Source organism: Curcuma longa, chromosome 17, assembly GCF_044706935.1.
Source record: "Curcuma longa cultivar G26 ecotype Majalengka, Jawa Barat chromosome 17, ITB_CL_G26_1.1, whole genome shotgun sequence".
In the NCBI taxonomy this organism is placed as follows: domain Eukaryota; kingdom Viridiplantae; phylum Streptophyta; class Magnoliopsida; order Zingiberales; family Zingiberaceae; genus Curcuma; species Curcuma longa.
Window position 1 is genome coordinate 5670055 of NC_133877.1, and position 26428 is coordinate 5696482.

At 39.5% G+C, this 26428-nt stretch overlaps 4 protein-coding genes across 4 annotated transcripts in view; 3 read left to right on the plus strand and 1 right to left on the minus strand.

The window, feature by feature from the left end:
- The window catches only part of LOC141811998 (uncharacterized), a 29523-nt gene extending 17421 nt beyond the window's left edge, over window positions 1-12102 (plus strand). Inside the window, 9 exon segments of the mRNA XM_074700083.1 lie at window positions 828-1068; window positions 2468-2709; window positions 3147-3410; window positions 3497-3526; window positions 3528-3608; window positions 4829-5053; window positions 5128-5331; window positions 6079-6255; window positions 11754-12102. Coding sequence (XP_074556184.1) covers window positions 828-1068; window positions 2468-2709; window positions 3147-3410; window positions 3497-3526; window positions 3528-3608; window positions 4829-5053; window positions 5128-5331; window positions 6079-6255; window positions 11754-11963 — 1674 coding nt within the window. The 3' untranslated portion in view covers window positions 11964-12102.
- A 1517-nt stretch (window positions 12103-13619) lies between these two features.
- On the plus strand, window positions 13620-14152 carry LOC141811882 (flowering-promoting factor 1-like protein 1). Its single transcript, XM_074699956.1, has one exon. It carries the CDS (start codon window positions 13673-13675, stop codon window positions 13994-13996), a length of 324 nt encoding a protein of 107 aa, XP_074556057.1. The 5' UTR covers window positions 13620-13672; the 3' UTR covers window positions 13997-14152.
- Window positions 14153-15352: 1200 nt separating this feature from the next.
- On the plus strand, window positions 15353-16148 carry LOC141848523 (putative F-box protein At5g04010). Its single transcript, XM_074736561.1, has one exon. The coding sequence runs from the start codon at window positions 15353-15355 to the stop codon at window positions 16136-16138; it is 786 nt and encodes a 261-aa protein (XP_074592662.1). The 3' UTR covers window positions 16139-16148.
- Window positions 16149-16512: 364 nt separating this feature from the next.
- On the minus strand, window positions 16513-25509 carry LOC141848522 (transcription elongation factor SPT6-like). Its single transcript, XM_074736559.1, has 17 exons — window positions 25365-25509; window positions 25174-25272; window positions 24930-25062; window positions 24773-24860; window positions 24536-24689; window positions 24317-24458; window positions 23965-24223; window positions 23679-23867; window positions 23490-23597; window positions 23020-23403; window positions 22652-22762; window positions 21773-22552; window positions 20948-21089; window positions 19706-20877; window positions 19395-19604; window positions 17727-18216; window positions 16513-17151 (listed from the first exon to the last, which is right to left on the minus strand). The coding sequence occupies exons 1-17, from the start codon at window positions 25396-25398 to the stop codon at window positions 16640-16642; spliced, it is 5007 nt and encodes a 1668-aa protein (XP_074592660.1). The 5' UTR covers window positions 25399-25509; the 3' UTR covers window positions 16513-16639.
- Window positions 25510-26428: the final 919 nt, after the last annotated feature.

Here is a 26428-nt window from a genome sequence, read left to right on the forward strand (position 1 = left end):
AACATAATATGAGTATTTTTGGAAGAGCATCATTTTGTCTCGGTCAGTTATGCACCCTATTAATTGATATACAATTTGTCTCAATGGGTACCCTTAAAATTTTCTTTGCATGTGTAGCATAGTGGTATTCACCTGTGCTGGCACTATATTCAAAGAACAAAATGATATCTTTCTCCTTTCGGCTGTGCCAACTGATACTCATCAACACTTGAAACCATGATAACAGCACGCTATATATTGATAGAATATAACTATTATACTGTAATATTATAATGATATTTTATAATAATCTTTGTGGTTAATATTTTATTTATACAAGAATTAAGACATCTCATAATTCGGAACACACCCACCCTTAGTTTTTTGTAATGAATCCATTCTGTGGCAGAAAGCCATCCTCTAGCCAACTTGTCCTTGGATGAGTTGAGTGCTACACTATTCTGAATTCGTTTCACTAAAATCTTTTTTCTCTGAAAATATTAGATATACATGGTGGTACTGCTCTTAGGTCCCAGTCCTTTGATGTTTCCTAGAACATATTTTATGGGAAGTAGATGCAGTCATGCAGCTAGAAGGGTCGGCTATTGCAAAGAATTGCATAAATGGTACCTTTTTAAATAGAGTTAATAGTTAAAAGCTGGGCGATTTTCACAAAGACATGTTCCCATTGAGTGCAGATTTCACAGTGCCGAGCTAATTATTTAGTATTTGCATCTATTTATTTTGCTCTTTTACAATAATATTCTCCTCATATTGAGTACTGAGAGTTTTTATTATTTTTTTCCACTGATGTCTGATAGAATTTTTTGATTGGTTTTTTCATTAAGCTTGCAAGTAGCTATGATCCAAAGTTTGGTGGTTTTGGTACTGCTCCCAAATTTCCTAGGCCAGTGGAAGTTTGTATTCTGCTTTATGAGTCAAGGAAGCTTATGGAGGAAGGTAGGCAAAGTGATGCTAATAAAAATGTGGAGATGGTTTGCCATACTTTGCAATGCATGGCTAGAGGTGGAATCCATGATCATATTGGAGGTGGATTTCACAGGTATAGTGTGGATGAACATTGGCATGGTAAGCGTTCAACAATTAGTTTTTGTAGTTTCTCTTATAATTTTAGCTAGCTATAAATGTTCTAATCTTATAGAAAATACTAATAGAATCACTGCTTGCTAATGGAGATTTTAAAATCAGTTATAATTGTAGAACTTTTACTTCTTTTTTTAACGTGTCCTACCATCTTAATCTAGTTTGTCATTTTATCATCTATCCATACTATGTATAATTGTTCCTTGATTGTCATATTTTGACTTTATTTTTTTTTCTAATAACTCATATTCCTTACTTTTCTTTATCATCAACTAAAACATTAGTATGTTTAACTGCAATCCAGACAAACAAAAGGAGCATGCAGAGTGTCTGCCATTTGAATGATCATGGAATTGTAGTGGCATGACCATCTTTGTATCTTTAAGACTTTAACCCCGCTTAAGGTCAATCCACCAATGATTGTCTGGAATCACAATAAAACAACTATTAACTATCACAATAAAACAACTATTAACAACTAGTATCCTAGCAGAACATAAACAAAATAAACCATTTATCTCTATTGGGTAAACTCAACAACTAACATAATACTGCAAACTTGACCAATACTCTTTAAATTTGAGGCAAGATCAAAGAATGAGGATGAGAAAATGACACTATAGTTATAACTAATGTGATTGTTTGTGAATGGTTCAGAACTTCAGATATCTGTATAAATCCTATGGTTATGGCTACTATGAGGTCCCACAGCTACTCTTATCATAGTGACTTCAATCCTACCTTAGTCAAATCTGATGAGTTCAACTTTTAATTGCCCGAGTTCAATGTTGTTGCTCCCATCTGTTGCCACCAATGCAGTCCGAGATTAAACAAATCTAATAAAAGCATAGATGTTATTTTAGGTTAAGCACATTTCAAGGTGATCAATTCCTTATTAAATTCTGGATCTGACAGTTGGAGGTGGCTCAGTATATTGAAAGATACTACTAGTGCTGACGAATAACAGTGATAACGTCATTTCTGTTTCTTGTCTTTCAAGGAAAAGGTGTTCAATATATCAAAGGTCAGTGAAGTCCCAGTATGTGCAAAAAATCTTTAGGAAACACAGAGTGCATTACCATTTAGTATCAACCGATCAAATAAGGAAATAAAGCATATTCCCACGATGCTATATTGAATTAGTAGAGTACCTGTCAGGCTGTCACTATGGTATCTTCCAAATGTACATAAAACCATGTGCTAGAGTCAACTAGTTTCACTTTGTTGTAGTTAGCAAATATTGATACGTATCTTCTCTTCCTCTTACCAGAAACTGATTTGTTTGTATTCAGTTGGTTCCTACACTACGCTATGAATAATGACTTCCTTAAGCAGAAGTTATCATTTCTTAATTTAAACAGTGTGCAATTTCCATGGTATGCAGTTCCGCATTTTGAGAAGATGTTGTACGATCATGGTCAGATTGCTAATGCCTATTTAGATACATTTTCGATCACAAAGGACACCTACTACTCATCTGTTGCTCGTGATATTTTGGATTATTTGAGGAGAGATATGATTGGAGATGCTGGTGAAATTTATTCTGCAGAGGATGCTGATAGTGCAGAATATCATGGTGCTACAAGAAAGAAGGAAGGATCTTTTTATATCTGGACAAATCAGGAGGTCTTTTTTCTTTCTCATAGTCATTGACTGTTTATAATGACTTGAAAAAATATTATCTGATTAGCAAATGACTGGTAATACTCAAATATTCATAGATAAAGTTCCTGAACCAGAACTTCAAATAACAAGCATATGTGATTTGGAACTGGAGTTCAGCAAAGCACAAAACAACTAAAACAATTAATACATTGAGTTTATCTAGCACAAGCGATATATGTCAATTGATGTAAAACATTCATCCATGAACAGAACTTAAGATCTGGTGTGAGGTTGACATCTAACAATATGATTGATAGTCCAATAGGAAATATATATATAAAACAAGCCACTATCATATTAAATTGGCCAGTTCTTATGTTCATTTAGGAGGTTGTTGATGCATCGTCTTTCATTGTCTTCCTCTTATATCACTAATGTTCTTATTTTTTGTGATGTAGATTGAAGAGATTCTCGGAGAACATGCAGATTTGTTTAAAGATCATTACTACATTAAACCATCAGGAAATTGTGATCTTTCTCCAATGAGTGATCCTCATGATGAATTCAAGGGAAAAAATGTTCTAATAGAGAGAAAAGATGCTCCTTCCATGGCATCCAAATGGGACAAGTCTATAGACGAATACAATCGGATTTTGGAAGAATGTCGTAAAAAATTATATGATGCAAGGTCAAAACGGCCAAGACCACATTTGGATGACAAGGTCTTTTACTTCTATGCATAAAACATTCCTCATTTTTGGAAGACTAGTATTAACAAGGCTTCTTAATGAGCCCATTGCTTCTCCAGGTAATTGTATCATGGAATGGGCTGGCAATTTTCGTCATTTGCAAGAGCTTCTAAAGTTCTCAAAGCAGAACCCAAGGAAACTCAATTTTATTTTCCGGTGGTGGGATGTGATGTGAGCTCGATCCATTCTTGTTATTTCTGTTGTAATGGTTATTCCAGCAATTTTTGTAGGACAAATATTTCTGTTCTCTATCTAAAATTAATTGTTCTGTTGTTCTTTTGTATGTTATCAATCAAATGCAATTGTAATAAATAATCTTAGTTTCGTAGAGACCACAATGTAGAACTCACTATCTTTAGCGACAAGTACTTCTCCATACTTGCAATGGAGATAGCATGATGGAGCATTAGTAAGCATTTCATCTTCCATTTCAGACTCTGTTCAAGTATTCTCAAATAATTTAGATTGTTAAGGCTTCAACTTGGATTCATTGTTTCTTAGCTTCTGAATACCTTATCCTCTAGATCCACACAAATTAACTGCACAATACTTGCACATATTATGAACCAACTCAGATTACTACTTATTTTGGTACAGATGCAAGTGGTCTGAACAACTTGATACAATTGTTTGTAGATTTCTGTCAAATTAATGTTGACTAATAACTAATACGTGAAAATGTACTGAACAATGATCAAATAGAATTGTCATTCATTATTAGAAGAGACGAGCAGATTTATGCTACATTTTGTGCAGAGTTCAATAAAATATCTTGACTGATGCTTCTCATTCTATGCCTTCTGTGATAATTTGATTTTGTTCTGTTGGATAACACTTTGCTTGTCTAAAACAATAAAAGTTACAAAAGGAAGTCTTACCGATCTAAAATATAGCTCCAAGAGCTGGAAATTGAATCGCATTAAGGGTTGATAGCATTTCTTTGTTGTTTAAACCATTCTTGGCAACATAGTTATGACAGAATATGTCTGAGTGAGTTTGATTAATATACCTTGAGTTTATGGCCTTATTTGCAGTGTACAAAATTACAAATTATCTTATCTTGATGTTTATGCGCAGAGATCAGTATCTATATTTTATTTGTTGTTGACTTGCATAGAAAATTGTGAAAATGCATCTGAATTCCATCATGAGGCATGTTTGTTTTCTTTTAGAAGCTTAGTTTCTGCATATTGGATTGTTCAATCTTGATGTTTACATCATGGGAAATGGATAGATGAATTTTTAGCATCTGAATTATATCTGAGAGTACATCACTCATCTTTGTTCAAGTATCAAGAATATATGAACATATTTAGCAAACTAATGCATTATTTGACCAGTATCTTGAATAGGGTGATGCTCATTTCTGGCATATTTTTTACCTTTTGCAGCCAAATGAATACCTTGAAGTTGCAGAAAAAGCAGCATCCTTTATCAAGAGCAAACTGTATGATTCAAGTATTCACAGGCTGCAACATAGCTTTCGCAATGGCCCATCTAAAGCACCTGGCTTTCTTGATGATTATGCCTTTCTCATTTCTGGTTTGCTAGATCTTTATGAGTTTGGTGGTAGGACTGACTGGTTATCCTGGGCAATTGAGTTACAAGCTACACAGGCAAGCAAATAGTTGACTTCTTTTTTGGCCTTGTTTATGTTTAATTATTTAATGATACATGACTCCTTTGCCAGGATGACTTGTTCCTGGACAAACAAGGAGGAGGTTACTATAATACTCCAGGGGAAGATCCTTCAGTCCTCCTCCGAGTAAAGGAAGATCATGATGGAGCAGAGCCATCTGGAAACTCAGTTTCAGCAATCAATCTGATACGGTTGTCATCTATGGTTGCTGGTGCAAGGTCTGACAATTATAGGAGGGCATCGGAACATCTTTTGGTATGTTATTGCTTGGCATAATAGGCTATTCATGCTTCTGCAAGTCTTGGCCCTGCTGATGGTGCACTAGAAAAAGATTTATTCATTAGTTCCCAGTTTCATTTTAATTTTTCAGTGAAAGCATAGCCATTTGATAGATAATTTCCTTATATCAATCCTTTGGTTGTGACCAAAGATGAAAATAATATTGCAAACACGGTGGCATTTCCATTTCTCCATTTGAAATGAGCCCCTTTTGAACTCATATTTGCTTACTCGATATTGAATATAATGTATGAAAGGATCCTTGCTTTTCATATTCTGCATCGGACAAATATATGCCTTTTCTCTTGGGGTAAATCTGTAAGATAAACAAATACTGATCTGATTACGGACATTAAATTTGGTAATGTTGTACAGCGAGCTTGCTAGTTCTAGATTAGATAAAAAGTCTGGCAATGAGATGGCATTTGGTATAAGGTAATCTTGTGGGATCACCAGCAAATTTACTAGTTTTTAAATTCCTTTTTTTTATTGTATTTCTTGGTATTCAAAATCGTCAATGGCAATTTAGATTATCTTATGGAGGGAAATCTATCAATGAATTACAAATTGAGAAGGAAAGGTGAAGTATGAATTACAAATTGTTTTTTGTTGCATCTTACGAGGAAGCCCATTAATCGAACATATCCGTTGCAATAAGATTACATTATCTTAGCTGCGACTTCTTTCATCTTTCTATTGATCCTAAACACTACTACTCTCCAGGCTGTTTTTGAAAAGAGGTTAAAAGACCAAAGCATTGCTGTCCCACTTATGTGTTGTGCCGCAGACATGCTCACTGTTCCATCAAGGAAACAGGTTGTCTTGGTGGGCGATAAATCATCTCCCGAATTTGCCGACATGGTGGCTGCTGTTTTTGCATCATATGATCCCAACAGAACGGTAAATTCTAATAATTCATTTTCACCATTTTTTTTTGTTAGTATTCTTAATTTGTGCTTGTTACTGGTATTTTTTCCCTAAAGGTTTTAATGGTAGAACTGTTGGGAAACAATCAAATGGTTATTGATCCAATTAGAATTCTTAGCATTGCTGGCAAGGGAGCTGCTATAAAGTATTAAGTCCATTTCCTTTCATGGAACATAAAATTGAAGTAATCTATATTGGTGTACTGCTTCGCCAATGTCTGTGATGTAGCGGCAATATGTTACCTCCACGTGTCATGCGGGGGTAAAGTCATGATGAGTTGTCGGTTAAAGGGGCGTCGATCTCAACCTTTACTCAGTCTAAAGCGGGGCCCATGAAGCCAGTTCATCCTTAAGATTAAGAAATCCTAAGATTGTTTCACTCGGAGAATAAGGAAAATATCTTGGAAGACATGGATAATTAGAATTCGTATATCGAAACAAAAGCATGTTTCTCGGAATATTTCCTAAATGGACGTTAATGTTTCGGAGATCAACTCTATAAAAGGTTGTCATACCCATGGGCCCAGGTATGCACACAAAATCCTAACTTTCGTAAGTCTTTAATCTCCTTACTCATACAAAATCCTAACTTGAGCATTGAAGTGGCTTGTCGAGATCTATCTTCGGCACCATTCTAACTCTCTTTTTGAGCGCTTTTCAGGTTCTTTTGTCTTTTTCCGCGGTCATCTTCAAGGAGCGTGTACGTCAGCAGTTCGTTGGCTGGTGGCTTGATCATCTACGGTATTTGGCCGGAATAAATTGGCATTGTCTGTGGGAAATCTGAGCTAAGACGTTGCGATAGTTAACACTGGAAGAACTAATGACAACTATAGCTCCGTCAGAGAAAAAAGCTACGACAAAGTGATAGCCCATGACGTCGAAAAAAATCCCTAGTTTACGACGAAGGCCACCATCCATTTCATTGTTTCTCCGCCGCCCGTGCGGTCACGATAGCCAATTCTTCTCGTAGATCCAACTTTAAGGAATGCGAAAAATCCCTAGATCTGGACCACTTTTCCCGCAATCCTAATCCATTCCTCTTTTTGTTCCACTTCTGATTCAGAACCAACGGTGCCTGATCTTAATTCGCTACCTCGCCTCGTCAAGGAATCCCACCCCAACGATCCCCCCACCGAGTCGATCCCAACCCTTGAAAATTTCCTTCATATAGCTGTTTGCGCAAATTGTAGAAAACCTACCTCTCGCGTCAAGATCTCCGTCGATCTCAGTCGATTTGTCGGATTCCGATCGATCGCCCCCATAAAGCTCTCACTTCTCTTCTTCTTCTTCTCCCTCCTCGTTGCTGCCTCCAATGGCTCCTCCTTGCCCAAGCTCTTCTTGCCATCGCCATCGCTGCCGCCTCTAATTCCTGCAACTTCCCGACCATCTTCAACTTCAGTAACTCCAACTCTGACACCGACAGGCCTCCTGTTGCGGCGGGGCCGCCCCACAGTCAGTCCTTCGGCAAGCCGGCCAGCCGATACTGTGACGGTCACCTCGTCGTCAACTTCATCGCGAGCAACTTGGGCCTCCCGTTCCTCAATGACTACCTCGACTCCGTCAGCACCAACTTCTCCCACGGGGCGAACTTCGCTGGCAGTGCTATCTTACCTAGACTTCTTTTCCACAGGAGTTCAGAGAGTGGCTCTCTACACTGCAGCAACTATGTGCAAAATACTCCCATCCGATGCAGCTGGTTTTGTCATGGAAGCAATTCTATTGTTGACCAACCTTCTTAACTATCATGATGCAAAGGTTGTAGAACATGCTTCCGTTTGCCTGACAAGAATTGCAGAAGCCTTTGCATCATGTCCTGATAAACTAGACGAGTTATGGATTGCTTGCACAAGCAGCTAAAAGCCTTCTTTTAGAAATTAGTAGTACTCTCAAAGATGATTCAAGTACTTTCAAAAACTTCCTTGGTCCTGTTTTTTTTTTTTTGACTCGGACAAAATCGTGGGCATAGCCTTGCAACAGGCAGAGCATCGAGCCCCAAGGTCGCGGCATAATCTTACAGCAAGCCTAGAGCATCGAGCCGCGAGCTCGCGACATAGTTTTATGATATTCTTGGAGCCTCGAGCCTCGAACTCGTGATATAACCTTACGACAGACATGGAGCACCAAGTCCCAAGCTCACGATTTAGTCTTACGACAAGTCTGGAGCACCGAACCCTAAGCTTGCGATATAATTTTACGATAGGCACGGAGCACCAAGCTTCGAGCTCGCAACATAGCCTTATGACAAGCTCAGAGCTCGAGCCCCGAGCTCGCGATATTGTCTTACAACAAGCCTGGAGCACCGAGTTCTGAGCTCGCAGCTTAGCCTTACAACAGGCCTGGAGCACCAAGTCCCGAGCTTGCGACTTAGTCTTACGATAAGCCCGGAGCACTGAGCCCTGAGCTCGCGATTTAGTCTTACGATAAGCCCGGAGCACCGAGCTCGCGACTAAACCTTACGACAGGCCCAGAGCACCGAGCTCGCAACTTAAGCTTACGACATGCCCGGAGCACTGAGCCCTGAGCATGCGACTTAGCCTTATGTAGGTCCGGAGCATCGAGCTCCGATCTCGTGACATAGCCTTACAACAAGCCTGGACCACCGAGCCCCAAGCTCACGACATAGCCTTACGATAGATCTGGAACATTGAGCCCTGAGCTCGCAACATAATCTTATGACAGACACGGAGCACCAAGTCCCAAGCTCGTGCTATAACCTTACGATAAGCACGAAGGACCGACCCCTAAACTCGCAATATAGCCTTACGATAAGCACGGAGCACCGACCCCCGAGCTCGCAACATAGCTTTACGACAGGCTCGGAGCATCGAGTTCTGAGCTCACGACTTAGCCTTATGGCAAGCCCGGAGCACTGAGCCCCGAGCTCACAACTTAGCCTTATGATAGGCCCGGAGCATCGAGCTTGCGACATAGCCTTACGACAGACACAAAGCATCGAGCCCCAAGCTCGCGAATTAGCCTTATAACAGGCCTGGAGCGCCGAGCCCTGTGCTCGTGACTTAACCTTACGATAGGTCCGGAGCGTCAAGCCCCAAGCTTGCGACTTAGTCGTATAGCAGGTCTGCAACACCGACTCCCGAGCTCGCGATATAACCTTACGATAGGCCCGGAGCACCGAGCCTCGAGCTCACGACTTAGTCTTGTGACAAGCTCGGAGCACCGAACCCCGAGCTTGCGACTAAGCCTTACAACAGGTCTAGAGCATCGAACCCCAAGCTCGCGACTTAGCCTTACGACAGGCCCGGAGCACCAAGTTCGCGACTTAGCCTTATGAAATGCCCGAAGCACCGAGCCATAAGCTTGCGACTTAGCCTTATGATAGGTCCGGAGCATCGTGCCCCTAGCCTCGAGCTCGCGACTTAGCCTTACAACAGGCCTGGATCACCGAGCCCCGAGCTCGCGACATAGCCTTACGACGAACCTGGGACATCGAGCCCCGAGTCCCGAGCTCGTGACATAGCCTTATGACAGACACGGAGCACCAAGCCACGAGCTCGCGATATAGTCTTACGAAAAGCATGGAGCACTGACCCCCGAGCTTGCAACATAGCCTTATGATAGGCCTGGAGCACTAAGCCCCGAGATCGTGATATAACCTTACGATAGATCTGGAGCATCGAGCTCCGAGCTCGCGACATAGTTTTACGACAGGCCTGGAGCACCAAGCCCCGAGCTCGCGATATAGCCTTACGACAGGCACAGAGCACCAAGCCTCGAGCTTGCGACTTAGCCCTAAGCTCGCGACATAGCCTTACAACAGAGTCTGAAGCATTGAGCCTTGAGCTCGCGACATAGCCTTACGATAGGCCTGGACCACTAAGCCCCGAGCTCGCGACATAACCTTATGACATACCCGGAGCACCGAGCCTCGAGCTCGCGACTTAGCCTTACGACATGTCCGGAACACCGAGTCCCGAGCTCGCGACTTAGCCTTACGATAGGTCTGGAGCCCCGAGCTCGCGACTTAGCCTTACGACAGTCCGGAGCACCGAGCACCTTAAGCTTGACAGGCCCGCACGAGCTTGCGACATAGCCTTACGACAGGCACGGAGTACTAAGCCACGAGCTCGCGAATTAGCTTTGTGACCAACCCAAAGTGTCGAACCCCGAGCTCGTAACAGCCTTACGATAGGTCGGAGCGTTGAACCTCGAGCTCGCGACTTAGTCTTACGACAGGCCCACAGTACCGAGTCTCGAGCTCGCAATATAACGTTACGATATACTCGAAGCACTGAGCCTTGAGCTTGCGACATAGTCTTACAACAGTCTCGGAGCACTGAGTCTCGAGTTCGCGACGTAGCCTTACGATAGGCCTGGAGCACCAACCTTAAACTTACGACATAGCCTTACGACAAGCATGGAGCACCGAGCCCTGATCTTGTGATATAGCCTTACGACAAGAACAAAGCACTGATCAAACTCGCGACATAGCCTTACGACAGGCACGGAGCACCGAGCTCAAGCTCACGACATAGCCTTACGACAGGCACGGAGCACTGAACTCTGAGCGCGACATAGTCTTACGACAGACATAAAGCATCGAGCCTCGAGCTCGCAATATAGCCTTATACCAAGCCCCGAGCTCGAGATCCTGTTATGGCCACTTTATCCATATGTGGCGGAGCGATGACACTTCATCAAGGTATCTTGATGACAACTCAGCACAGTTCAGTCAGTCAGACTACGCCTTTTTGTCTAAACTAATTGGGGATGCTTGTGATGTGGCGAAAATCTATTACCTCTATGTGTCATACAGGGGTAAAGTCATGATGAGTTGTCAGGTAAAGGGGCGTCGACCTCAACCTTTGCTCAGTCTCAGGCGGGGCCCATGAAGTCAGTTCATCTTTAAGATTAGGAAACTTAAGACTGTTTCACTCGGAGAAAAAGGAAAATATCTCGGAAGACATGGGCAATTGGAACGCGTATGTCGGAATAGAAGAACATATCTCGAAATATTTCCTAAATGGACGTTGATGTTTCGGAGATCAACTCTATAAAGGTTGTCCATACTCATGGGCCCAGATATGCACACAAAACTCTAACTTCCCCAAGTCTTTAATCTCTTTTCTCATATAAAATCCTAACTTGAGCGTCGGAATGGCTTGTCAAGATCTATCTCTGATGTCATTCTAACTCTCTTTTTGAGCGCTTTTTAGGTTCTTTTGTATTTTTCGACGGTCATCTTTGAAGAGCATGCACGTCAATAGTTCGTTGGCTAGTGGTCTGATCATTCATGATATTTGACCGAAACTGTCTGGTTCATCATTGAAATATTTTGTATGATTTTGCTTTATCAGGCTCTTCATCCTCGTGGAATTATACTGCGAACAAGAATATCGGTCGATATATTAAAGTTGAAATTCTACTTTTTATTATTCTTCTTCTTGTATATAGATGAAATTCTACTTTCTGGGAGCAATCATTAGATGAAAATTTTGAGATTAAAAATTGCAGGTGATCCAAATAGACCCCAACAACAGGGAGGAGATGGAATTCTGGGAGCACTGCAACCCCAACGTCGCTGAAATGGCAAAAGGAACTCCAAAAGACAAGCCAGTGGTAGCTCATGTGTGCCAGGACTTTGTGTGCAGTCCACCAGTCACTAGTGCCGATAGACTCCGAACCTTGCTTGCCAAAACTACCCCTGTTGCTTCGACCGCTTGATGCCTATCGTGCCTCCATGTGAACTTGCTGTGTACATGTTAGAAATTTATATTACGCTTTGTACTAAATAAACATGATAATTGAATAGGAAAAAAAGGATAGATTGTTATCTCTAACTGATATTCTAAAGAATGTCTTGAATACCACTTGTATGTTGTTTAATGTTTTAGAGCATTCTAAATGCTACGAATTTTTTCTATAGATGATGTTATTAGTTTTGAAGGTGTATATGTTTAGAGACCCTAAAGGTCATTATATATAGAGGATTCATTATCATCATTGGGGCAATCTATGATGATAAATTATGACTAAATAAGCATGCACTCAATAAAGAATATGAAATGTATATTAAAATAAAGTTTTATTTAATTATGTATATTTAAATTTTATAATATATAACTATTTAATTAAGATAAAAAATTAGATATAATTAAAATATTAATAAATATGTGTCAGATATTAAAATCTTAATAATATAAGATTTATAATTAAAATAAAATCTTTCCAACCCATGTATCACTCATCAGCCTTGTATGTAAACTCGAGTGTGTAGAATAGCTAGCTCGGCTTGTCGTTATAATTTGATAAAGTTTCACGTGAAGTGCACGTGCATTGGATGGAAAGTGTGAAACTCCAATCCAACAAATTCTTCTTCACTTTGGGTGGATGTTCCTTTCGATCTAAAGGATACTCCCACGTGACCTTCACATGCACCGTATTGCATGCGGCTTATGGATTCTTTACTTAATTTAAAGGGACGGAATAAATACTCTTCTAAAATAAGTAGCCACTTCACCAATTGCTATCGACATTTTTGAAGGAATTGACACCACGATCTCCATTCCCTTTATATATTCTCACCGTAACCATTTTTTGTCCTTAACTTCGCTAATATTTTGATTAATTTGAGTTTTAATTTAGAGTGCAATGCCGGCTGATATCGATTGATCGATATTAGACTAAAGAACTTGTGTAGTGGTTCTTCGAGATGATAATGAAGTGAATATGATGTGCAATTCGATCGTATTTTATTGGAGAGTATCATATTCTTAAATTAATAATATTGCCACTATGATTCTACTTGTAATTTATGCGAAATAGATAGTGAAGTACATGGTATATCATAATTAGAATGAGAAAATTAATGATGAAAAAGTGTGCTTTAGATCCAAAATTCCATTTAAAATATTCAAGAATATAATTTCACATGCTTGGCTAGCTCTGAGAGATATGAACAGTACTACATGTAAATTTGAACGATAATATGAGAGTATATAATAACAAAAATTTCTTTCAGAATGAATGTACTGAATGGTTCTTAGAACATGACTACTTCAGTCAGCAAGTCAAGTACTATAAGCAAACAAAGTAAACAATTACAAGTTATTGAATGAAGAATTAATGTGGCAGTTTGGTTGAGGAAAATGACTTCATTCATGATCACTCCAAAAAGGAGGTCTTGTTTATTTTTTCTTCTTCCTTTGAAAATTTAGATTCTGCCTTCAACTTTGACGACTGCAAATTAATTACTACTGATCAATTAATTCCTTCTTGGCTAGCTAGCTTGTTATATATCTTAATTAGTCCAGTAATGTGTCCTACCTCCATCTATATAAATGGTCTCCAATGAGCTACAACTTCCTCCATCGATCCCAACACGTATAACCTAGCTAAGCTCGATCTCTGGTCTCTCTCTCTCTCTCAATTATATGGCTGGCGTCTGGGTGTTCAAGAACGGGGTGGTGCGGCTGGTCGAGAACACTGCCGGCAACGAGCAGCTGTCCACCGTGCGGCGCAAAGTCCTCGTGTTCACCCCCACCAACGAGGTGATCGGTTCCTATGCCTCCCTCGAGCGCAAGCTCATGGCTTTGGGCTGGGAGCGCTACTACGAGGACCCGGACCTCCTCCAATTCCACAAGCGTTCCTCGCTTGATCTCATCTCCCTCCCTCTGGACTTTGCCCGCTTCAAGTCCATCCATATGTACGACATCGTCGTCAAGAACCGTGATTCCTTCAGAGTTGTTGACATGTAGTCTTCTTCTTCATCATCGTCGTGGTCGTAGTCGTCCTTGTTTATCTATGAAGAAACTTATGGAGGGATGATATGAAATATAATTCTACATTAGTTTAAATTGTCGTCATTAGAGGTGCGAAAAAGCCCATTCAAAATTGTTATATGATATTATTATTGTGAGCATTGAGCTTGAATTTGAGATATAAATTTTCACTTACCTCCAAATAATATGTAGGGATTAAGCCAAAATATAATGGACTAAAGATGGTTCATTTAATTTGTCGTTAATATAGAAATCGCTTTTGCTTTCTTTTTCTCGCTTATTCCGGTTTAAAGTACTGAAGACAAGAATTGAAGATCAAATCCCATTGTTTTTTTTTTTTGGAAGGGAAAAAAAACAATGGTTAGATAATGATTGATTGGAATAGAATCGGTTCGTAGTCATAGACTAGCTTAACGTCCCTAGCTAGCAAGAAAAAGATTGAGTATGTGGGGCCGTGTTGAAATGGTGGATTCCATCTTTTTACATAAAAGAAAAGATTGAGTATTCTAATGTGTTGATGACTTGAATCGATCAATTCCTGTATTTTACACAGATAAAATTAAGATTTTACATAAAGGGAAAAAACATGGTGAACATATTCATATCTTCATCATGATTGCATAGTTAATTGGAGAAATAGAAATATAAAGGGGAGAAACCACACTTGTTTTTTTTTTCATTAAAAGGACGGAACGAGAGTGATCGTCTGAGACTGAGTGCTGTTCATTTTCAGATCACAAACTTTGCTGCTGCTGCTTTCTTTTGAATGCTAGTGCTTAGACAAGTGGATCCATCATCAGAATAGGATTTTATTCCAAATGTCACACGATGAAGGAATAATAAATTATTGGAGAGATGACTGAAGTGATAATCTGAAACTCTGTAGTTCTTGGTTTGAATTGCAAAGTATTCTCTTACGTTCTAAGGAAACAAAATTTTCATCTCTTTTAGAACGTCATTTATTAGCTTAGCAGTTATCGAACAACTAATACCAGGTGTGAGGAGAAATAGGGTTCGGCGGCATCTAATTTTGAAATAAAAAAATGGCTGAAATTATTTTAAAATAGTTTTTGAAATAAAATAATAATAATTTCAGGCATTGGGCTCGTGTAATTGATGACGAGGATTTTTGAACAGGTGGGAGACCGTCCGAGAAGGGCAAGGACCACGTGGACGACGTCCCAAATGCCCGTGCTCGTGTGCGTTCGACGCGGCGCCGCCATGAAACACAGGCACCGGCTGCTGACTCCTCGCGCTCCCCATGCTCCGCCACGCTGCCGCCCTCGAACATATATACTCCATCCGAAGAGATCGAGTCCGACAAATTAAACAATGGCGATGCCGCAGCCCAGAAGACAAGCTCGCTCTTCCCCTCCATGGGAAGTCCTCCGACTCATTTCCGAATTCGTGGGCGATCCCAAGTCCCTCGCCGTCGCATCCTGCGTCTCCAAATCGTGGCACGCCGTCTTCACCTCCGACCACCTATGGACGCCCCTCTGCCGCTCCCTCTTCCCTTCCTCCGCCCACTCCACCACCGCCGTCTCCTCCCGCCACCTCTTCCAGCTCCTGCACACCGCCTCCCGCCGCCGCCGAACGAGCTCCCAGCTCCTCCTCCCCCTTCCCCGCTTGCTTTTCTTCCTCGACGTCTTCCAGCGCGGCGCGCCTGTGCTGTCGCTGGGCCGAGCGGGGTCCGCGCTCGTTTCGCACCGAGGCGTCTTCCGGTTCGAGGTGCCGATGAACGGAGAGGAACTGGCGGTGCTCGACCCCGGCGACGATGTGAGGGTGGCTTGGACGGTGGTGACCGCGGAGTGGCGCCAGGCGTTTAGGTTGATGGAATTTGAAGGGCAGGCGAGGGCTGTCGGAAACAGAGAGATGTGGTTCTCGGAGGAGCTGCCGTATCCATCGGCATTTCGCTGCTCGGAGGCGGAGGCCGGGTTTGAGGCTCAAGTCTTCTTTGAATTTGCCGATGAGAAGCATGGCGGCGCCGGTGGTGGTGGTGGTGGTGGAAGGACTGTGGAGAAGGTGAGTTTTGGATTGATGAACACTAAGACGTGGAGATTTGTAAACATGGAGGATGGTTTGCTTTATTTGCAGTACTGCCTTATGGATACAAAGTAGCAACTTCATTCAAGTGTACAAGGCCACGCCTTATTTGAAGAAGACTTTAGCTTTTAAGTAAAGAAAGCCCGCAAACTCGAGTAAAGGATGAATAACTTGATGAATACAAAAGTGAAGGGAGGAAAAAAAATGAATGGATGTACATGAGCATTCCCCAAACCCTACAATCATTTAGCAAGAGACCCATGTCCTGTGAAAAACATGATTACAAGGATGCTTCAACCCATTACATATATCAAGTACATGCTAACATGACAGGCTTTTCACCACTTACGGTTTTGGTCGAAGCTTTAAATTCTCCAACCGCGTTAACTTAGAAATAGCACAAGCCAAGGCCACCGTTGAATACTGTCTCACAGATGGAATTGAGATCGTTTGTTGGAACTCGACGATAAATATGATAATTTACACGTTAGCCCATTGCTGTTACAAAAGACAGACATATGAGTAGCAGTGATAGTTACCATCCACCTGTGCTACTGAAGGCAGGCAAGGCAACGTTCACCTCCTAGAATCACTCCATCCAGTGCTAGCTGCGAATCCAGCAGCCGAACCATTAGGATTTGCTAATTCCTCTCCAATTCTGCCACCCAAATCACTGCCTCCACTCCAGCCACCTCGGCCACTGGCATTCCCAGACCAGCCAGGAGCAGCACCATTTCCAACACCCCAGGAACCCCTGCCACTGCCTTCCCTCAGACCTCCCTTGCTTCTATCTGCATGGCCTTCTGCCCAATCACCACCACTGCTGCTATCACCTATGATGTTGCCTCTGCCGCTGCTCCATCCCCAAGGATCCTTTCCAGGGGAGTTGTTAACTTTCGCACCAGCAAAGGTGCTCGAGCCATCATTTTCATTCATACTCCACTTCGTTGTGCCATAATCAGAATCATGTCCAAGGCCACCATAATTATTTCCTTTTCCATGTGGTCGCCCCCGTCCTCGGCCTGGACGTGGAACCCCACTAGGATGGACATCTCGACTATTGATGCTCCTGGAGTCGAATCGGTCACCTGTTTGTAAAACAAACATCACAAGTGAACAACACTAGCAAGCATACTATGTGAACAAAAGCTCTTTTCCTTACCATGATCAAATATCAAACAAAGTTTAAGCACACGGTTCAAACTAGGCTACAAAAAGTAGTAGCAATAAGAGACATGAACACTCTAACTGGTAGCGACAAAAAGATGCAAAGCATACTATGTGAACTAAAGAAGCTATTTTCCGAAGCTATTTTCCTTACATCAATATCAAAACTTAAATACAAGTTTCAAACTAAATTATCAAAACTAGTAAGCAAAAAGAGAACTGAATACTAAAACTAGTAGGAACAAAGAGATGCAATACACACTATGTGAACTAAAGAAGCTACTTTCCTTAGTAAGATCAATATCAAACAAAGTTTAAACACAAATTTCAACTAGAATACCAAAACTAGTAGCAATAAGAGAACTGAATACTCAACAGATGTGACATGTCAATATCTAGAGACTTGTAAATCCTTCAGATGGAAGCAAAAGTTTCAATCTAGAATACTCATAACAATAGAACCAAATTAATGGATTATAAGATTTCTGATACAAACCTGTTCTTGAACCGGGAGTTGTTGATCTTTCCCGGTCTGAATTATAACCTCTCCAGCCATCATTACTGCCAGCTGAAGCACTGGCTACAGATCCACCACTAGAGGAAGCCCATGCAGGGCTTTTCATGGGCACCATTGCAGCAACTGTTCTTATGGATGGGCCAGAATCAGGTGGTAATTTGTCTATGTTCTTCTGAAAATAAGCCACCAAACGATCAATATTGTCAAAATCCTTTTTCCGAAATCTAAAACCATTTGGGTACAACCCTATGTACTCATGGTGTGGATTAGAAGTCCTAATATAGGACAAAATGAAAGTCCCTGGATGTTCATGTGAAATGCCAAATGAGTACACTATCCTCATAGGATTTGCTGCCTTTTCAGTTCTTAATAAATCATCGACTTCCGTCTTTGTCCCTTTCCTGAATTTGCGGTAAGAAAGCATGACTTTCAGGTGAGTTACCAATGGATCAACATATCGGTCCATAACCTGGAAGTCAAAAAGGTGCCACATTAAATTTTGCTAGCTTTCTCTTAAAACAGTAGTAACTAAATCATCAAAATTGGTACATGAGGGATTTAACAAATGGGAAAATCAGCAAAGCCCTATATTCAGAAAATAGAACTATGTAGAAGTTGCAAAATATTAACCAGTTATATGCTTAAAAACAACTCCTCTACATAAAAGTTAAGAAATGTCACTGTTTTCATCCTGCATACACTTCCATGACTTGGAAAATTTAACACGAGAAGAAGAAAATGAAGATATACCATTGCCTGGAAGAGTATTTCACTAAAACCTAGTTGATCACTAGAGGATGTGTCAATAAACCCAATAATCCTTATTTTCAACTCCCTAAAGCATTTTTTTCATTTCTCCATTCCTTGTCTTTAGGTGCCTAGGCATCCATTATTAATCTTTTCATAGTTTGAAATAAAGTCAGTATTTGCTTCAGACTCATTTACATATCCAAAAAATTGTTAGAGATGATCGATCAGGCTATCAAGTGCAAGCTACAAAATCCACCACCTACAGTGATAATTGCAAAGGGGAAAAGGCAAAAAAGGAAATGAGAATGCTATTATTGTCACACATGCAAACAGCCACAATCTTACTGACTGCTGGCCCTGAGCATTTTGATACTGAGACCCTGCCAACAGGTCTCACTCCAACATCTTATATCACTTTTCACTGGCAAAAAGGAAAGATAGATAATGGAAGTGTTCATTATTCCATAGGAGCCAAGTGGCAATGAAATTCTCTCTCCAGGGTAATTTCTAACCTATTGATTTCTAACTTTATCATCAAGCTATCATTTATACACAACAAGCTCTAATGTGGACCTTTTACCTCTACTGAGTAACAAGTTGCGAGAAATATTACAGAAGTGTTTACAAAGCATTAGCTGGAAAATAAACATAGCTACTGTTAAGCTATAGAAAAGTAAACCAGATTGCATCTATAGTATAACAAGCAATCACATGGAGATTGATGATATTAATCATCTATAAAGCATGTTAAAATGTCAATACTTCAAACCAAATTACATCAAAAATGAAGTATGTCAGCTATTGTTTTTGTAATTTTAATCACAGTTCAGGAATCAAATTAATACACCTGTGAATAGATGAAAATTATGTTAAAAAAGTATTAATTGTGAACCAAACCTCGTCGAGATCTTCAAACGTATCTTTATCAATTGTTAGGGTCTTCCCTAAGCGCAGTAAACTGGTAATATCTTTATGATCTTTTCCTCCCTCCACTATTTCTTTGTGAGCATACACTCCATCAAAAACCTTTAAAGTCAAAGTTAAAAATAATGGCCCCTTAGAACTTGGTCTGATGATGCTCTCACCAGGTTCCTTATCAGATAGGTACTGTCAAAATAAAAATATTTTGAGTCAAGTTCAATATATTACCAGATTAGAAAATCAAATAATTGTCAGATCATCACATGCAATTTGTTAATACAACACACCTCTACTGCTTCATCGGCAGTGACATTGCGGAAGCAGGGATGAACAATCATTCTTGGTTTAAAATGCTTCTTTGCAAGTTCCTTCTTCTTTCTAACCTTATCCATCTCACTTTGCAAACTAATCTCATCCTCATGATAGTAAGGGTCACGATTACGGTTGTTGAAAGGTCTATTCCTCAAATCAGTAGCCTTAGAAGTTAAATAAACAACATGCCTATTCTTGTTAACATTCTTAATCTTGCAGGTAATTATATCACCTTCGCGTATCCTTTCAGGATCAAACCCTTCATCTGAGTAGTCATCAGACATAATCATACCTTTCAAACCAGAATCAAATGCACAAACAATACGGCTCTCTTGCACATGACGCACTGTAACCTGAACAATACGCCCAGGGGAGATCGTCTCATCTGTTTCACCAGAGAGCATTACAAACTCCTCCTCTGGACCTGGATCTTTAAATGGTTTCCGCAAATCCTGGAATCCATGCAGAAGCTCCATCTTTATATCATACAAGGTCTCACTTTTGTCAGTCCCATACCTATCAAAAATACTCTTGGCATACTCATTGATTTCAAGCAACCTAAGCATATCTGGCCTTTCCCTAACATGTTCAATTGCCATCTCCTGTATATCATCATCCATATCATTTGGTTCATCTGGAGCATCCTCAGCATAGACATCCTTTGCCAGATTCCTTGCCAGATCATAGGACTCTGGATGAATTCTTGTGTCATCCAAAAGGTCCATAATATGACTACTAGCTGCTGCTGCACCACTTCGACGGACACGCAAAAACCCAACAGCATTAATGAACACTTTCTTTCTAAGAATTTTCCCCATAGGTATCTCCTTACGGTTAAAAATAGACCCAGCCCGAACAAATGCTCTTTGTAACGCAGATGCTTTTCGAGGTCCAAGACCAGAAATGAATTGTAGAGGAGCAAAAAGCCATTCATGGCTTGCAGCCAAGTTTATATCAAGGCCAACTTGGTTCGTAGCATCAACCATAACCTGCTCGACAACTTCATATTTTTCATCTGGTGTAAGGAAATGCTCGAGGGGACAAAGTTTCCATGACAATATCTCTTTTCCTGGTCCACAAAGTGTAGCAACCATGGCTAGAGGGTTTTGCAAGTATCGACCAAGAGCAACAGAACGCTTCACAATACCTTTTTAAAACATAACATTAAAACAGATATAGCATGAAATCAGTACAGAATCCAAAGAAAAAACAATTACCAGGTTGACCAGGAAGTTGATCTGAAGAAACCCTTGAATTCTCATAAAGACGAGGCAAGGATTCATCACCAAAAATAATGCTGATGTTTTCCAAATCTCGACTTACATCCTTTGGATGATCCTCCACTATCTTGAAAATAACCTGCCATAAACAATGTTTTCAAAGCCATTAAGTGCACAAATCTGACAAATTGCAATAATCAATAGTAAACAAAATACCCCGGGCATACATATTCTGAAGCAGGTATTTTTTCTTTTCTTGAGTGAACATGATACATGATCTTAACTACTCATTCGTGTCCAGAAGAATATCTTCTGATAAAAGAGCATACAATCACTAATATAGAAGCACATATAAACCAAAAATATATTATGAACAAACAAATCCCACTTTAAGCATTGGAAATCAGAAATTTGTACCTCAAACATGAAATTGATGATGGGTCAGAAAACCATAGGATACATATGAAAAACATTTTTGAATTGGAGAATATGAAATACTTGACCATTAGAACCTTAAGTCTATAATATTTTATCAATCACCACATCAACTCCTTGGTAAATACATAGTGGACCCTTCTCATAACAATTCATCCATCTTTGCTATAATTGTTGCATCCCAAGGTCACAATCAATTGGTGCGAGGATTGGTCATCACAAAAATATAAAATAGCTGAATCTTGGCATTGCACAAGTTCAAGCATAAAAATGAGCGATGATAACCAATTTAAGGTAGCGTACCAAAATTTCTTAACATGGTTGCAAACAAGAGTTTACAGAAATGAATAAATAATCAAAAAGATGGAAAAGAGAAAGAGTCATTACTTCATATATGTCATCCTTTAGTTGCCTGCAGGCCATGTTTGCTGCTCCAACACAGACAGCATGAGGATGGTGATCAGTCATGAACTTTAAGACTCGGTGGTGATCATTTTTCTTTCTCTGTTGATCAGCAGCAGCCTGGGACCGAACACTTATGGAACCAGCATATAATACATCCACCATTTCACCTGCTGAATCCAACATAACAATTGTAGTAGCTGGCTTGCCAGGACCCCAACAACAAGCCATTACTCTTGATTCAGACTCATCTTCCAAATCATTCTCTGCATCCTTCCGTTTGAAAGGTGCAATGGAGACTTTGTTCCATAATTGTTTTCCATATTCCATAAGAAGCCAGTTTTTTGCCCTAGCAGTCAAAAGTGATCGAGCTTCCTTTTCCATTATTGGAAGAATAAAAGTGAGAAACGAATCCTCCAATATCTGTTTCCGTTGCACATTCCAAAGTTTAGCAGATGTACTAACACATTCACTAAGATAACATTCAGAAGCATCCGATAACAATTTCTTCTGAATTTCATCAGGTAATTTAATTGTGACCTGAATCAGTTTCTCTGCTTCACCTTTTTGGATAAGTAACCACTGTGCATCCCTAAATTCAGACAATGGCTTGTTGCGAAGCCACTTTACACCTGCAAGTTGATGATAAGGATCAATTGTGGTATTTCCTTCACGAGTAGGGCTTGTTGACACAACAGCCTTCTCCATAAAGATACTGCGCACATGTTTTCTAACATTAGGCTCACAGCCAATCTCTACAGCTGCCTGCAAGAGAGCATAACTCACAAAAGATAAATAAAGCTTCAGGCTAAGATTATTTCAAGAACATGCATGCATACAAAGGAAAAGATGCACATAGAGTACCATGTGCCTAGCTCCTTTAAGAACATCTTGAGGAGTTTCAAACAGTGTGCATGTAAAATTTGCAGCTATTTCCTCAGGTGTTTCTTTTCCATCTTCCAATTCATCTGATATCTGTTGGAAGGAAATAAAAAAAGAAAAATGTAAAAAATAATAATAGAACCTCTTTCACAAAAATCAACAAGCTTTTATTATGGAAGAAAGACAACATAAACCCCATCAACATGAACTTGTTTGTTGAGAATGTCAAGTCACAAACTGAATGATGAAAGGCAATTCCACCAAACAACTCTACCAAAAAATAGCACATAAATACACCTTTGACTTGTTTGGCAAAATAAAATTAGGAAAAATAAAACAAAAAAAATCACCTTTTCTAATGAGAGAAGTAAACCAAATTGTTCAGAATTTGCACCAAATTTGTTGGCAACTTCCCAAAGCCCAGCTTTGTGGCACATACTATACAATGATTTTCTCTTTGGTTTCTTAAATTGCCCATCCTCCATATCAACTTCACCAGGTGGAAAATGTAGATTGAACTTTGCGTCAATATCATCAACCTCTCTCTCTGATTTTGCATCCCTTAATGCCTCAGTGATTGATTTAAAAAGCTGTTGATTCAACGCAAGTCTAGATTCATTATCAATTCTCCGGGCTTCTTCTTCGAAACGTCTGTTATAGTAGGATTGAAGGGCATTCTTCCTTTTCTGAAGCAACAACCACTTTTTGTCCAAGGTTTGAACTGCCCAAAGAACCTGAATAAGAATTGAGATTGCTCTAAGAACATATTTGATCTCCAAACTATTTCATAAAAGATACACCAGAATTAGTTATCAACTACCTTATGAAATTTCAGCTTTGGAGCACCTTCACTCTCCTGCACACTGGCATCAGAATCCTTCAAAAGGCTATGACACAACTCCTTGCGATACATGCTAATGAAAGGAACCTGAATAAAATATAACAGAGTATTCCATCTTTTCAAAAGCCCTCAAGATACATAATTTAAAACATCCAAAATAAAACCTACATCAAGCTTCTGCACATGCATCATTGTCAATACATTTCCAATTTCCTCTTTGTTTATTTCTTTGAGGAACTGGTCATAACCAAATAGAGGAGAGATACCACCATTTGTAAGTTGGCTGTAGATCCAGGAACTCTCTTCTTCTATACTCTTATCATCTGTTGGAGGTGGCCCAGTAATATCTTCAGACAGCTGCAAAGTAAAGAAAGTCAACTATCAGTAGATAGAAATAAGGTAATTGATCATGCTGCAATAAGCAAATTTAAACACTGGCAGTGAAGTTTGTTGCCTGAATTCTCTCAGGTATATCTGTTTCTCGTATACTGTCATCCTTTGGGGTCATATACTTCTCTGAAAGAATAATAGGTTCAAACTCATCCTCCAGCTTCTTTTCACCCCAACTAGCATCGCCAACACTGGAGGCGAGACTTTGCTTCCGGAGCATTAGAAGCTCATCAACATCACCAAATATCTCATGAGCTTCTTGTAAAGCAGAAGATGAAACTCCTGGAGCTTGCCCTGGCTTCTTTTTCTTTAGCTTTTTCTTTCTGTCAAAAGTCAGTGTCCCAAAAGCATTTAGAAAGCAGTTAAACATACAAGAGAGTACACAAAAATGTCCAGCAAGCATAAATGTATCACACCTTAAAACAGCACCAGTCTCATCAACATCTTCTTCATCAACAATAAAATCTGCCATTTCATCCTCGTCACCGATGATGTCTGCATCTTCTTCTTCTTCTTCAGGCTGTTCCTCTTCCTCAGCAATGTCCTCAAGTGGCACCACTGAGTAATGAGAGTGAAGGGTGAGTAGTTGCAACATACAAATCAGCTAGTGAAACATATTCATTGTATGCGATTACCTTCTTCCTTCCCAAACAAACGTAGTTTAAGTTTCTCTTCAGCTGTGCGGCTACCATGGCTGTTCTTATCCAAGTCTTCTTCATCTGAAAACCCAGATCGATCCTCCATGTCATTATCCCTTCCAGCCTTCTTCAAACGCTTAAATTTGCTACCCTGAAGAAAATTAATAAGAATAGAAAATCAGAAACGCGTAACCATGCAGTGTTAATAATGAGTAACAATATAAACAAGCACACCAGCTGGGGTCGATGGAAGCCAGTTATGTTGTTGTCCTGGAGCAACTCGTAATCGTCCTCATCAAGAACATAGTTCTTCTCCGAATCTCTGAAAAGGAGCTCAGATGTCTATTACTTATCAACTGCTAGAATCACACAAATAAATTCAATCTGTTACCTTTTCTTCTTCTTCCTTTTCCTATGCCTCTCCTCGTCACTATCCTGCTTCTCCTCTTCCTCCTCCTCTTCCTCCTCCTCTTCCACTTCATCCACTATGAATCCATCCTGTTCGTATTCATCCTGGCCCTCTTCTGTTAACAACAGGAACAACGTATTAGGCACTAGAAGCCCCTTGTCTGGGAAGATAAAGCCCTAAGACGCACTAAATTTACGGTCCAATTTAATCAAGATCTTAACTCTACCTTCCTCATCTTCTTCATCATCATTATCCCTATCTGCAACGTCATCCGCATCCTGCTCCATCGCTCGTTCTTCTTCGTCCTCTTCAACTTCAACCTCTTCTGTACGAAGAAAGCAAAAGTTTGATGAGTTTATTGCCAAAAGAAAGAGCAGTTAGGGTTTAGGATTGCAAATCGAACACCGATTTTTTCACCTTCGTCATCGGAGAGCACCGTCCGTCCCGCCATTGATCGGATCGTCAAAGTTTTGCCCGCACGATTCTGAGAACGAAGGTGCCCGCACGATTCTGAGAGCGAACGTGTTTTTTGCGAGCGAAGGAGAAACCTAAATCTATAGGAAACAAGAACCCTAAGCAGCAGAAATGACAGGCCGAAATAAATAAGGGTGGGTATTCGATTAAAATTGAACTGAACCAAATCGAATTAATTGAAAACTGAATAAATTAATTTTTTTTGAACCAACCTAATTGATCGAATTTTTCAATAAAAATCGAACAAATCAAATCGATATTTTATCAATTAATTCGATTTTCGACCGAATTAACCGATTTAACCAAATATTTTTATATATTATAAACATTTTACTAATAAATTAGATATTTATAAATTTATTTATTTAAATTTTATAAATTATTTTTTAAATTTAATTAATTCGATTTATTCGATTTAACCGAATAAGAAAATTTAAAATTGAAACTGAACCGAATTAACTAAATTTTTTAAAAAAAAATAATCGAACTTCCGAAATAACCGAACCGAATTAAAAATTCGATTCAGTTTGATCGATTTAATCGGTTTAATCAAATTTTTGCTCGTCCCTAGAAATAAATAGCAGGTTATCATTTTATGTTGTTAATTTTTATTAATTTAAAAAATTTATTTAATTCTATTATAAAAAATCTTTATTTAATTTTAGGCAAAAGAGCGATGAATAAATTATTGGCAGGAATAATTTCTTACATTTTTTATAAGAATTATAAGGCATATATTATAACAATTTCCAATTATGAATAAATTAAATTGATAAAATTATCAATTACTTCGATCGGTAATTAAATTATTCATTTTTTTAAGATTTAAGATTTAATTATTTTTTAGACTTTTTTATTACAAACTTATGTTTAATATCAAAGTTTAAAGACAAAATACATTATGATAAACTTTTATAATTTAAGATTGAAATTTATAATGAAAATCGAAGTGATTTAATTAAAATAATTAATATATCTTAGAAAATTATTTCTAAATTAATCGAATT

Coding starts and splice junctions, on each gene's coding strand:
- LOC141848522 (XM_074736559.1), bottom strand. CDS start 25,398: ATGGCGGGACGGACGGTGCTCTCCGATGACGAAG. Junction 25,273..25,364: donor GGTGCTCTCCGATGACGAAG/GTGAAAAAATCG, acceptor TTCTTCGTACAG/AAGAGGTTGAAGTTGAAGAG. Junction 24,690..24,772: donor GCTTCCATCGACCCCAGCTG/GTGTGCTTGTTT, acceptor AATTTTCTTCAG/GGTAGCAAATTTAAGCGTTT.
- LOC141811882 (XM_074699956.1), top strand. CDS start 13,673: ATGGCTGGCGTCTGGGTGTTCAAGAACGGGGTGGTGCGGCTGGTCGAG.
- LOC141848523 (XM_074736561.1), top strand. CDS start 15,353: ATGGCGATGCCGCAGCCCAGAAGACAAGCTCGCTCTTCCCCTCCATGG.